The sequence below is a fragment of the Pteropus vampyrus genome, unplaced genomic scaffold (genome assembly GCF_000151845.1).
Source record: "Pteropus vampyrus isolate Shadow unplaced genomic scaffold, Pvam_2.0 Scaffold37, whole genome shotgun sequence".
Classification (NCBI taxonomy): Eukaryota; Metazoa; Chordata; class Mammalia; order Chiroptera; family Pteropodidae; genus Pteropus; species Pteropus vampyrus.
In genome coordinates, this window is record NW_011888818.1 from 6,038,376 (window position 1) to 6,052,716 (window position 14,341).

Below are 14,341 nucleotides of genomic sequence, written 5' to 3' on the forward strand. Positions count from 1 at the left end.
TTTATTCACTTTGTTTATTCCATTTAATATACTTCTCATCTCAGATAATGTGTTCTTCATTTCTGACTGGTTCTCTTTTATAATTTCCATTTCCATTTTTATGTTTTTTTATCTCTTTGTTGAAGTTTTCACGGAATTCATCTACCCTTCTCAGAAGTTCATTGAGCATCTTTATAACCAGTGTTTTGAATTCTGTGTCTGTTAGATTGCTTGACTCCATTAATTCTAGATCTCTGTTCCATTCTCTCATGTGGTTTCTGCTTCTTTGCCTTCCCATTTTGGCTGCCTTTCCATGTCTGTTTCTATGTACTAAGCAAAGCTTCTAAGTCTCCCGGTCTTATTAGTGTAGTTTTGTGTAATAGGAGTCCAATGGCACAGTCCTGAGAGGGATTCAGCTGCAAGCCAAATTTAGCCCCTGCCTGTGCCCCTCTGGGGCTACCTATTAAGATTCAGCAAGGAATCCACAGATGCTGTGCTTATAGTTGCCTCAAAAGGCCACACTGAAACCAAGGCCAGCTGCCACCAGTGTGAGTCATAGCACTGCTCAGCAAGGAGCACCTGACTACCTGGAAGTGGGGCCGCAAGTTAGGGGAGGTAGAGTTTCAGAGAATCCTCTAGGTAGAGCAACCTCTGTTACCCAGTTTGATGACGTCTCTGCTATGGCAGTGCTGAGTCTGCACACTGGGAGGGAGCAGTGCTCAACAGAGAAACAATAGATACCGCGGGCACTTCTGCTGGTTAGAGGGCCTCACTGCTGCCCTCACTCCGACAACTCAGTTTCTCCTTTTAAGTCCCTGCACAGCCAAATTGGCACTGGTGCTCAGAGTGAGCAGGTCCGTCACCATGGAAGTCCGTTCACAGATACGGCCCCTTTAAGAGGCATCTGCGGCTGCTGTCTGCAGTATAACCTCTGTCCCATTCAGCTGCTCCAGTTGGGGCAGCCTCGTGTCCTCATCCTGTCCTACCTTCTGCCAATTGCAGGGTGATTTCTTAGATTTCTCCCTAGTTGTATAGCTTGTTCATCTAGATCCTAGGTGATTTTTCCTTGCTCTTTGTTCCTTGTTACTATCACAACTTTGATTTGGTTGCCAGAGGAATGAACAGAGCCTCTATCATCTATGCCATTTTTTTCTCTCCAGATACCTTTTATTTCTCTTTCTTGTTAATGTCTTATACTTTAAAAAAAAGTGACAGCATATGAAAATGTTGATCAAGCCTGAGTTCCTTTTAAATGTTATATGTGTGAAACATAGATGACACATTTTTTATATATTCATCGTTCTCACCTAGATAGGATGTAACATAGAAGCCATAAATCCTGGGGAAAGAAGCAAAAAAAGAACCATAATTGATATACAGACAGTTTCTTTCTTAGATGACTGTTCAACTTACGATATTTTGACTTTATGAGGGTGTGAAAGCAATATGCATTCAGTAGAAACTGAATTTGGAATTCTGAATTTTGATTTTTCTTGAGCTAGCGATATGCAGTGCAATTCTCTCTCACTATGCTGGGCGCCAGTGAGCTGTAGCCTCCAGTCAGCCACATGATCATGAATGTAAAGGACCAGTGCTCTACTGGGTAATATTAAATGAATTTTCAACTTACATTTTCAGTTTATGATAGGTTTATGGGACATAGTCGAGGAACATCTGTATTTATTAATTTTTCATCCACCCTGTATACATTAGCTAGAATTTTAGTCTTTAGAGAGGAATGTCTATTTTTTATTTTATTTCTCCTTTCTTTTCTGCTTGCAAACATTTAGACTCTCATAGTCCCTCTGCATCTTCTTCAGCTGTTCATATTTACTATCCTTTAAAATTTTCCCACATGGATACAGTAAAAGACTACAAGCCCTGTGCATGCTGTTAATTGGTTCCCATCTCAGAAATTCACAATTATATTGTTTTCATGGATATCACTGCACCCACTGTGCCCTCTCCCCGCCCCCCCCGCCCCCCATTCTCTCTCTGCCTCTCTCTGCTCCAATTCAGCCTTTTTCTTGCAATTCTTATTGGAATAACAACTCTCAACCAGTTCAGCTAAAATAAAATAATTGGTTTCAAGGCTTTTTATGACCAACTTCCTTCTCCAAAACCACCTTGGACAACTCCTAGGTCATTACTTTGCTAAAGGCTGTTGATGTCCGTCTCCCTTGAAGAAGCAAAGTCTTTGTATGGGAGCTCCTCAGACAGGCCCCAGCTTCTGTCCCTCCTCTGGCTGAGGGATCACATTACCCATTCCCAACCCCTTCAGTTCAGTTCAGAGGAGTCTCACAACTCAATAGATGAACACCATGAGGAGCGAGGGCTGTATGGAAAATGGCTAGATTGAGATAAATGTTTCAAGTCCCTGGAGAAGTGGGAGGGGAAGCTCATCCTTTACAGTTATAATTGTAGTACTCATGTTGTTAGAAGTTAGAAGTACCGACAAAAGATCAAGTAGAGTGACGGACGATGTATAAAACATGTAGAACAGTGTTTGGCAGATAGACAGCATGGTCTGGTCTGAGGGCTAGCTACCTCCCCTTCCTCCCACTTCCTGTTATTGTTATTAATGTTTTTTATCACTTGGTGTTGGGAAGATTTACACTTTGATCATTTCTGATTTGTTGTTGCCTCCCAGCCTGATACCACCTTTCTAAATTGAACCATTTTCAGGCAATTCAATCCAATTTAATACAGATATATTAATCATCCACTCTTGGCAAAACACTGTATGGAAGGGAGGACTAGCAAATGACCAGTTGAATAATATGGTTCCTGCCCTCAGAGAATTAACAATCTAATTTGAAAGAGATCTAATGTATACCAGACAGTGTGCCTTGTGAGGTGACTGGTGAGAAAGGGAGCCAGTGACAAAGCATAACTAATCAACACTGGAGGAGAGAAGAGGTTGCCTCCACACAAGTGGCTTCAGGGGATCCTGGTTTATGGGGGCCAAAATGCAGCTGCCCTCCCTTTTTCAGCCAATTCTTATGTCTTCTTTCATCAGCCAATGGCTTCAGGCGCTAACAGCTGCTGGGAGACACAAGTGGGCCCTGGGGCTCTATCGAGAGAACAGAACTGAGGAGAGCTTCCTCTGCAGGTTGGGCTTTGCTGGGGAATAGGTGGAAACCCAGAGAGAGGACTAAGGCAGAGGAGCCTGGGTACTCAGACATATGAAAACAGGCCTGATGTCTGCCTCAGGCTGGTGTACCAGAATATGTGCCTACTGCCCAATAGAAAGGATGAGCAGAAAGGATGAACAGAAAGGATGAGCCAGGTCTGCCTTCCTCTGAGGTAGAAAGCAACAGGGAGAATGGAAGGCAAGGAGGCTTCCTGGCAGTATCACAGCAGAACTCTGAGGCCTGTGTCAGTGTATGAGGGGAGAGAGTGGCCAACCCTCTTCCCCCACTTCTTTCTTGACCTAAGGAGTCTCTAAAGGCCCACTGTTTAGGATGCTCTGACCCCTTTGCCTGAGCCCTGGTAATCCAATAAAAAAAAAACGCAGCAATCTAAGCAAGGGTGCCTACTAGCCAGAAAATGCAAAGCTGGACAATCAGAAAATGTGCTCAGGTAAGAGAGCAGCTGAAAAAGATAGATGAACACCTGAATAAAACATTACATTAACAGTAAGTGCCCTTAAGGAGATTGAAGTGCAGAAAAAGAAAAGATGATCTTCAGAAACCAAACAAAAACATTTTGGCTAAAATATTCAGCGTCTGTATTAAAAGACCCAAAGGAATGCCTTAGAAGATCAAGTGCAAGAAATATCTCTGAGCACAAAGCAGAAATATAAAAAAGATAAAGACCATGAAGAAATTTTTTAAAAGTGTATGGAACCGTTTTTGAACATTTTTTTTTAAACTGCGATCTACGGTTAATAAAAAAAAAAAGAGAGAGAGAGTTGTAATGGAAATAAAAACTTCACAAAACAGTACTTAACTTTGCGCTACGTGTCATGCATGCTGACATTTTCTATTCTGTTATTTCATTTTTTAAAATCCTAGTCACTACCTAGTCAGGCATAATTTTTAAAACATTTAGAAGATGGACCCAGGAGACCTCTCATGTCAAAAACAAGAGTTCCAAAATGAGAAAAAGGGATTGTTGGAAAAAAATAATGATTTAAAAAAATACTGGAAGAAAATTTCCTAGAGATGAAGAAAGGACTCACCTAGTTTCACATGGGCATTAAAATTTTAAAACCCACATATTTCCAAAACTTGCTTGAAGAGAAGACTGACCAGATTACTTGATAAAAACACAGATCACAGAACCCGAACTCAAACCTACCAAAACAGAATTTTCAAAGGAACATGATAATAAGCTTATAAAACAAGCGACTCAAGAGATTCTTGTCATCTGAGAAATTTGGAAAACACTAGACCTATTTTAAGTTCCTCAAACTTCGATGTGCATACAAATCACCAAGGGCTGTATTAAAATGCAGATTCTAGTTTAGTAGTTCTGTATTGGCCCTATAATTTGCATTTCCAACTAGCTCCTGGGTGACATTACTGCTGCTGGTTCAGTAACCAGGACTGATATTTTTGGCCATGATTAAAAATGAGATGCTTCTCAATTTACTTTTTGATGTATAACACTAACACCAAAACCCAATAAAGATAGAAAAGTGAGATTAAATTTATTTCCATGTATTTTGTAGTTTTTGTTTCTATTGTAAATGAAATACATGGAAATAAATTTAATCAAAATACTATCTCTATTTTAACCAAAATTATAAAATCTTTCTGAAAGTTATAAAACAAGACTTGAAGTAATGGAAAGGCATACCACGTTCTTGAATGAAAAAAAGTTTAATATGAAAAATGTTAATTTTGTGAAAATTAAATTAATTCCAGGCAGTTCCATTTAGAATACTGATGCAGTTTGTTTGGCTTTTTAAAAATTGAATTAAAGTTTAAATGTGATGCCCCAAAATAGATAAGAAAAGCACGAAAATAACACTCAGGTAAACTTGCCTTACCAGATATCAGAATATTTTATTCCTGTATTAGCCAGAATAAGCTACATTATAGTAGATAACAAATTAACCCCAAACCCTAGTGCCTTAACACAACAAAAATCCATTTCTTGCTCATGCTACAGGTACTAATGATTTAAAAGAGGCCTATGTTATATAGTCACTCAGGAGTTCAAGATGATCAAAACCTGTTGTCTTGTAGCTGCATCATTTGGGACTTGAGAGGAAAGAATAGATGGAGAAGCCTCTTGCTGTCTCTCTCTCTCTCTCTCTGTCTCTCTCATACACAACACACACACACACGCACACGCACACACACACGCACACACACACAATCTCTTACTCTTCCTAGCCCCCTTACAATCAGGCAGAGCCTTGTGACTAATTCAGCCAATAGATTTTGAGTGGAAATGATATGCATTACTTTCTGGCTGAAGCACAGAAGTGTGTGTGTGTGTGTGTGTGTGTGTGTGTGTGTGTGTGTGTGTGTGTGTGGTGTTACTATAAGAATAGACAAATTGATTGTGAGAGATTAGAGAATATAAATATCAGATTGCATATATTTGAAAATTTAATCTATGACAAGAATAATAATTGAATTCCTCAGGAAAATGAATGGAGTTGTGAAAATTAGCTAAGTATATAGGGAAAAATTATACTAAACATTTTACATAATATAAAATAATAAATTCCAGGTGAATTAAAGACCTAAATGTAAAAAATAAAACAATAAAAAGCTGCCAGGAGAATCTAGGAGACTGTGTGGGAAAAAAGCCAAGATTTGGAGAGACTTTTTAAAACGAAAATGTTATTAAAACCCAAATGATATTAAAGCAAATACAGGCTACACAAGCATTGTTTAAGGTTTTATGGCAAATATATAAATCGAGAGATAAATAATAACATTAGAAAAAATATTTGAAATATCCATGATGGGCAAAGTGTTTGTACCTATAATATACAAAGAGCACTCATCAAACAAACAAAAAAATGACTGGAAAGGTATCCAGCAGAAAAAGGGACAAGAGATATGGATAGGCAATTTATAGAAAGGAAAATCTATACAGCCAAAAAAATCCTGAGAAGTTCGAATTCTCTCGTAGTCAGGAAAATAAACACTAGCTATTAGCAATGTTATATTTTACATATTTTAGACTGACAAAACTAAAAAAGACCTTTAATACTTATTACTAGAGTAGATGTAGAGAAAAGGGTAATTTAATTGCTAGTAAAATGTAACAATGTCATACTCTTTTAAAGGGCAATATGGCTACATTAAATAGAAATAGAAATATACAACACAGGTATATATGCATATGAATATAAATATAATCCATTACCTAGCAATTCCATTTGAAATCTATCCCATAGAAATAAAATATGACTGTGGAGACATATGTAAAAATGTTTAGTGTAGCATTGTTTTTAGTAGCAAAAACTTGAAGCAAAGTGAATTTTCATCATTAGGGAAAGGAGTGTATTAATTATGGTGCATCCATAACATAAGAATAATATTTAGCCATTGAAAGGAATGAGTTAAATCTGTATCTGTTGACTCTGAAGCATCCAGACAATGTTTTCAGTGAGAAAAACAAAATTCAGACAATAGTGAAGATCCTGTATTTTTATACACTTACATGTATGGGTAGTGTTTGTATTTCTTTTGTATAGTATTAAAGAGTTTGGACAAATAAGGATTGATTTCTACTAAGCTGTCAACAGGATTTCCTTTGAGACTGGTGGGCCTGTGTCTTGTGTCAAGGAGGGAGTTCAGTAAAAAAGAGGATTGAGGAAAAAAGTATACAGGAAAAAATATCAACGTTTGGAGGAAGAAATATATATATAGTATCTTGTCCGTACATTTGTGCAAAGTTATCCCTATGTGGGGAAGAAAGTCTCCATAGAAGGGGCAATGCTAGAAAAGTTCCCTCCTCTGAGCACGTATGTAAACCAAGGATACCTTCTGCTACCGTGCTGTTTTAAAAAATTGTGAACCCATCATAAACATGCTTTGCTTTGTGTATGTATGTATGTGTGCATGTATGTGAAAGAAATTAACTCTAGCCAGTCATACATATTTCTAGGACATGGCTACCTGCCCTGAAGACTCAGGAGCAGGAAGGAGAGTCCTGAGGTTAGCCTTACCCACAAGTCAGCACTGGGAATACAGACCCTTGAAGACCAAAGTATGGAATGCAGGTGTTCTTCTAAGTGAGCTAGGCTGTCCTTGTGGACCATTAAGCAGAGTGGCATAGTTTGACACATAAAACATCTATCTGGAATATTCTTCTCCCTTTCACCCTTGGCTTCTTCTCATCCTTAACACATTCTCCAGGCTTTTCCACGGATGTGATTTTCTATCATGTTTCTTGGTTGCCCTCATTGTTCCTTCCCCCTTCCCCATCTTTTCCTCTCATGCAGAGTCTAGTACCTTTGCTTATCATAATACTGTCAGTTTGTGTACTTAATTGTCTCTTTCTCCCTCATTCGACTGTGTTTGCCTTGGCTGTATCTCCGGCACAGCACCTGGCTCAAGATATCAACTCTCTCTATTAATGGAGGATAAATGGATAAATCCTAATTTTTAAGTTTGGATTTTATTTACTTTCTTCCTCCCCACTAAAAAAAATTTTGAGGAAAGGTGCTTTAGAAAATGTCAGTCTGCCTCCACTTAACAGGAAAAGAGAAATACAACTTTATACAGCTTAGAGGAAAAATTAAAGATAGACACGCACACGCCCTTTCTCTCAGCTCTGTTAGGGGATGGAAGGAGCAATGAGAGATCCAGGGTGGTAGAGAAGTCGATTCCTTTGCTGCCCCTCCCCCCACCCAAATAAAGGGGCACTGGTCTCTTCAAGGCATCACTGGAGTTTTCTCATTGGGGTTTAGGGGTGCCTAGAGGACCCGGCAATACAAAGTACGGTTCATATAAACGCTGAAATTTCAGGCTTCAACAAAACCAGAATGAACTAGTAGATTTCCCACCCCCGAGAGAGGATCCGATTTTAGCGCGGCATAAATAAGTGCAATAAATCTCTACGCCTTAAAGCGCTTCCAAAGACTGAATTAGCGCTCTCCCGGCAAAGGCGCGCAAGCAGGCGGGACTAGTGCGTAAAGGCGGCTCCCGGGAGAGTCCCGGCTTCCACTCACACAAGCCTAGCGTGCTACCCATCCGCGCCCGCGTCCCACAGGTCCAAGTCACCGCAGTGAAGGCGAGGGGGAGGGGAGGCATCGCAGGCAGAGGAGTAGATGGCCCCCAGAAACACTATGAAGGTTCGAGTCCAGACGAAACCGCATCTCGATGGCAGTCTGGCTGGAATGCGCTCCAAACCTCAGCCTATCTCCGCTTCTCCAAAACGGTTCGCACAGACGGGCGAGCCCTTCCCACCTCTTCTCAGTGCCCGGCGCCAGCTCGGCGATTTGAAAAGGCCTTGGACTGGGGGGAGTTCAGGCTTCGAAGCCCGCCGGGGAGGGGTAGCAGGAGTGGAGGGGAGGGAGGAAAGACGAGCAGACCTCCAGTCCCTAGGCAAGCCTGGGAGCCAGGAGACGAAGAGCACCCGCACGCCACCGAGATCCTCTCCCAGGCCCGCAAGCCCAGGAGGCGCGGAGGCGCAGAGGCGGAGACTTCCAGGTCCCCAGGCAGCGAACGCGAGGCCGCAGCGAGTGCTGGCAGAGGGCCCAGAGCCGCGCGTCTGGGTGACACACTGCTTATGAGTGGCTCCTGCGCTCATCAAGGGAACCCAGCACAGTACCCATTGCCTGCGTGGGGACTCATCTGGAGAGTTCAGCTGGAGCGTTTCATGGAGCGAAGGGTGGAGGAGAAGGTGTCCCCAAAGCTTGGAACATATCCCCGCTTCCCAGGGGATCGGCCCGCCAGAGAAAGGTACTAGGTATTTTAGGGGTGTTTTCTAAACACGACTTCGGGAAAGTTGTTTTCCAGACAACTTGGTTGGTCTCCTGATTCCTAGAACCAGTGGTCCTCGCCTCTTGCTTTTCCATAGCCACCAGAGCAAGCTTCCTAATGGAGCGCGGACTGGAGAGCAGCCGGGAGAGCAGCGCTGGCATGTCGTCCCCATAGTTGCCCGACTCCCAGAGCCACAGGCAGGCGCCTCTGCAGAACTGTCGCAACGCTCAAGGCTGCCCTCCCAGGAAGTTGAGTGTCAACCACTACAGCTCTTTCGCAAACCATTCCATTCCATTTGGTGCATCTGTGGTTCCAGCTGCAGACCTCAGCTGGAGCAATTACTCCGAGGCCGCCTAGCGCCCCCTGGCGGAGAGCGTGGGACTCCCAGCTTGCCGACTCCCATAGCAGGTAGCTGCAAAAGGCGTGGTGGTTGCGACGCTGAAGTGAGACAGTTGCCAACAGCTGGTGCAGCTGCCTCGCTGCGCACCGGGACTGGAGAATACGCAGCCCAGGTACTGCCCCTTCCCAGTGACGTCTCTGCAGCGGGTTATAAAAACGTCGCGCATAGTCTGCGAAGGTTCAGCTAACTCCTAAACCGAGCAGGACACAAGCCAAGAGGCGCCTGCGGAGCTGCAGGCGGTGGCGGCGGTGGCGGCGGCAGCGGCGGCAGCGAAAGCAAAGGAAAAATTTCTAGCTGGACACGGTACCCGAGAATCCCAGCCATAGACTCAGAACTTTTACAGGTCGTGCTGTGACGAGCACCCTCGTTGGCCCCCAAGTCTTCAGGCAGTACAGGGCTTTGCCTTCCCTGCTGCAGGCAGGAGGGACAGGAGTTGCAAGCAGCAGCAGGTGCAGAAGGGCGGGGGTCTCCTGATTCCTGGAACCGTGACCCACAGGAAATTTCCCCCCTTTTCCAGCCCAACGCAGGAGAGATGGTGTCTTCAGATTTCTGAACTCAAATGCTTCCTGAAGCTTGAAAGTAAAGGAATTCAGAGCCACGAGGTGCAGAAAGACAGTGCATTAGAAGCCTTCATCTTCCAAGCTCCAAATCTCCTGCTTGCAAGGAAACAGTTCTGCCAGAAAGATCCTGCAGCCCTCTTGTCTTGGCTAAACGGAACTCTGACCCCAGGTACGGCCTTGGGACCCTGCTGCAAACTGGGTGCGTATATAGAGGACAGCTTAACCCCTTAGCGGAGGAATGGATAACGTTCTCCCGGTTGATTCAGACCTCTTCTCAAACATCTCCACCAACACCTCGGAGCCCAATCAGTTCGTGCAGCCAGCCTGGCAAATTGTCCTTTGGGCAGCTGCCTACACGGTCATTGTGGTGACCTCCGTGGTGGGCAACGTGGTGGTAATGTGGATCATCTTGGCCCACAAGAGAATGAGGACAGTCACCAACTATTTCCTGGTGAACTTGGCCTTCGCGGAGGCCTCCATGGCTGCATTCAACACAGTGGTGAACTTCACCTACGCTGTCCGCAATGAGTGGTACTACGGCCTGTTCTACTGCAAGTTCCACAACTTCTTCCCCATCGCTGCCGTCTTTGCCAGTATCTACTCCATGACAGCCGTGGCCTTCGATAGGTGAGTTTGCCCTTTTGGGGAACTGGAGAAAGTATCCACAGAGGACGATGGCTTTGCTATGGGGCTGCAGGGTTGAGTTATGCCTGGTTCAAGGTGGAAGGAGGGTGGTCACCTGTAGATGGGTTTTTACTGACAGCCAGTTGTTGATGGGGGACTTTGTCTTATCTCACTATTTTCTTTTTCTATTTCCTCATTCCTTTTCTCCTCCTTTTCACCCATCGCCAGTCTCTATTTCTTCACACACATCCCTTTTTTCATCATTTAACCCTCTTTTCTTCATCCCTTCTCTACCCATCTCCCAGACACTCTTTCAACTCCTGCTTTGCTTCTTTCTATATATTCCTTCTCTCCTTTGCCCTGAAATCCTGAAGGGGATACCCAGGGTTTGGCCAAGGGGCAGATACCTGCCTGGGGCTTTGTAAAGCCCTGCAGGCCTGCTTCTGCTGGGCAGCCTCTTGGTACCTTTCCAGTTTTAAGACGCTTAGCCAAAATTTCTCATTTTTCACTTTTCTTCGAAGATTCAGGGACTTTCTGTTCCCACCTCAATCTTCTAATATCATTTGGATGTGAAGAGTGTTTCATTAGAATCATAAATATTCAGAATTCTAATTCAGCTTCCCCTGTGCTGCTAGGAGTTCTAATTCAGGAATAAGAGACAGCTACACCACTTTTAAGGAACTCCACAGATAAGGAGCTTACTCAGGAGTTTTTCTCAATTTCTCTCATAATGTGAGATTGATGTTTTTAGGCTGTCTGTATCTACAGAGAAAAACATGCCTGGCAGAGGTAATTGAGAGCTTGTTCTTTCCTACAACCAACAGGTTGGGGTTTCAGAAGCTGACCGAAAGTGAAAAGGTTGTCATTTTTAAACACTGGGGCTTGTGCTCTGAAATGAATGCCCCCTTGGGTGGCCTGATGGAAAATTGATTAGTAGAGCACAGCTCTATTTGTATTCACTTTTTTGTGAGTGTTCTAGGTCTCTCACGTGTATATCTATGTGGGCACAAGTGTTAAATGTTTATTGGAGATGTGGAAGTATGTTTAAAACACCTGCCACTGTGGTTTTAAAATGGGTTTTTTAATGGCCTCGTTAAGATAAATAAATGTGAAAAACGCAAAGAAGGAGCTGGGAGACAAACTTCAAAAAAAAAATTTTCCCCACCTACTAAACCCTTTTATATAAAGATTGTTTATGATTTACAATTGATTTATGGTCTTTTTCAGCTTCTATAGTGAATGAGCACTTGTAAGATCAGAGGAAGCTATGTTTCCTTTGCAGTGGTGTCCAAATGCTGATTTCTAAGTTTCATGTACTAGCGCCCCCTGGCGGAGAGCGTGGGACTCCCAGCTTGCCGACTCCCATAGCAGGTAGCTGCAAAAGGCGTGGTGGTTGCGACGCTGAAGTGAGACAGTTGCCAACAGCTGGTGCAGCTGCCTCGCTGCGCACCGGGACTGGAGAATACGCAGCCCAGGTACTGCCCCTTCCCAGTGACGTCTCTGCAGCGGGTTATAAAAACGTCGCGCATAGTCTGCGAAGGTTCAGCTAACTCCTAAACCGAGCAGGACACAAGCCAAGAGGCGCCTGCGGAGCTGCAGGCGGTGGCGGCGGTGGCGGCGGCAGCGGCGGCAGCGAAAGCAAAGGAAAAATTTCTAGCTGGACACGGTACCAGAGAATCCCAGCCATAGACTCAGAACTTTTACAGGTCGTGCTGTGACGAGCACCCTCGTTGGCCCCCAAGTCTTCAGGCAGTACAGGGCTTTGCCTTCCCTGCTGCAGGCAGGAGGGACAGGAGTTGCAAGCAGCAGCAGGTGCAGAAGGGCGGGGGTCTCCTGATTCCTGGAACCGTGACCCACAGAAAATTTCCCCCCTTTTCCAGCCCAACGCAGGAGAGATGGTGTCTTCAGATTTCTGAACTCAAATGCTTCCTGAAGCTTGAAAGTAAAGGAATTCAGAGCCACGAGGTGCAGAAAGACAGTGCATTAGAAGCCTTCATCTTCCAAGCTCCAAATCTCCTGCTTGCAAGGAAACAGTTCTGCCAGAAAGATCCTGCAGCCCTCTTGTCTTGGCTAAACGGAACTCTGACCCCAGGTACGGCCTTGGGACCCTGCTGCAAACTGGGTGCGTATATAGAGGACAGCTTAACCCCTTAGCGGAGGAATGGATAACGTTCTCCCGGTTGATTCAGACCTCTTCTCAAACATCTCCACCAACACCTCGGAGCCCAATCAGTTCGTGCAGCCAGCCTGGCAAATTGTCCTTTGGGCAGCTGCCTACACGGTCATTGTGGTGACCTCCGTGGTGGGCAACGTGGTGGTAATGTGGATCATCTTGGCCCACAAGAGAATGAGGACAGTCACCAACTATTTCCTGGTGAACTTGGCCTTCGCGGAGGCCTCCATGGCTGCATTCAACACAGTGGTGAACTTCACCTACGCTGTCCGCAATGAGTGGTACTATGGCCTGTTCTACTGCAAGTTCCACAACTTCTTCCCCATCGCTGCCGTCTTTGCCAGTATCTACTCCATGACAGCCGTGGCCTTCGATAGGTGAGTTTGCCCTTTTGGGGAACTGGAGAAAGTATCCACAGAGGACGATGGCTTTGCTATGGGGCTGCAGGGTTGAGTTATGCCTGGTTCAAGGTGGAAGGAGGGTGGTCACCTGTAGATGGGTTTTTACTGACAGCCAGTTGTTGATGGGGGACTTTGTCTTATCTCACTATTTTCTTTTTCTATTTCCTCATTCCTTTTCTCCTCCTTTTCACCCATCACCAGTCTCTGTTTCTTCACACACATCCCTTTTTTCATCATTTAACCCTCTTTTCTTCATCCCTTCTCTACCCATCTCCCAGACACTCTTTTCAACTCCTGCTTTGCTTCTTTCTATATATTCCTTCTCTCCTTTGCCCTGAAATCCTGAAAGGGATACCCAGGGTTTGGCCAAGGGGCAGGTACCTGCCTGGGGCTTTGTAAAGCCCTGCAGGCCTGCTTCTGCTGGGCAGCCTCTTGGTGCCTTTCCAGTTTTAAGACGCTTAGCCAAAATTTCTCATTTTTCACTTTTCCTCGAAGATTCAGGGACTTTCTGTTCCCACCTCAATCTTCTAATATCATTTGGATGTGAAGAGTGTTTCATTAGAATCATAAATATTCAGAATTCTAATTCAGCTTCCCCTGTGCTGCTAGGAGTTCTAATTCAGGAATAAGAGACAGCTACACCACTTTTAAGGAACTCCACAGATAAGGAGCTTACTCAGGAGTTTTTCTCAATTTCTCTCATAATGTGAGGTTGATGTTTTTAGGCTGTCTGTATCTACAGAGAAAAACATGCTTGGCAGAGGTAATTGAGAGCTTGTTCTTTCCTACAACCAACAGGTTGGGGTTTCAGAAGCTGACCGAAAGTGAAAAGGTTGTCATTTTTAAACACTGGGGCTTGTGCTCTGAAATGAATGCCCCCTTGGGTGGCCTGATGGAAAATTGATTAGTAGAGCACAGCTCTATTTGTATTCACTTTTTTGTGAGTGTTCTAAGTCTCTCACGTGTATATCTATGTGAGCACAAGTGTTAAATGTTTATTGGAGAAGTGGAAGTATGTTTAAAACACCTGCCACTGTGGTTTTAAAATGGGTTTTTTAATGGCCTCGTTAAGATAAATAAATGTGAAAAACGCAAAGAAGGAGCTGGGAGAAAAACTTCAAAAAAAAAATTTTCCCCACCTACTAAACCCTTTTATATAAAGATTGTTTATGATTTACAATTGATTTATGGTCTTTTTCAGCTTCTATAGTGAATGAGCACTTGTAAGATCAGAGGAAGCTATGTTTCCTTTGCAGTGGTGTCCAAATGCTGATTTCTAAGTTTCATGTACACCTCCGTTTATGCAA

The 14,341-nt window shown here is 44.0% G+C and overlaps 1 protein-coding gene across 2 annotated transcripts in view; it reads left to right on the top strand.

Annotated features, from left to right (window-relative positions):
* TACR1 (tachykinin receptor 1) overlaps positions 1–14,341 on the top strand; it is a 250,379-nt gene that overhangs the window by 79,880 nt on the left and 156,158 nt on the right. Inside the window, exon 2 of one of the 2 annotated variants that reach the window (XM_011358084.2) lies at positions 9,794–10,463. In XM_011358084.2, the coding sequence (XP_011356386.1) occupies positions 10,075–10,463 (389 nt within the window). In that variant the 5' untranslated portion in view covers positions 9,794–10,074. Of the gene's footprint in view, positions 1–9,793; positions 10,464–12,508; positions 13,011–14,341 lie in introns of those variants that run through there. The other variant, XM_023529447.1, reaches the window with a different exon arrangement.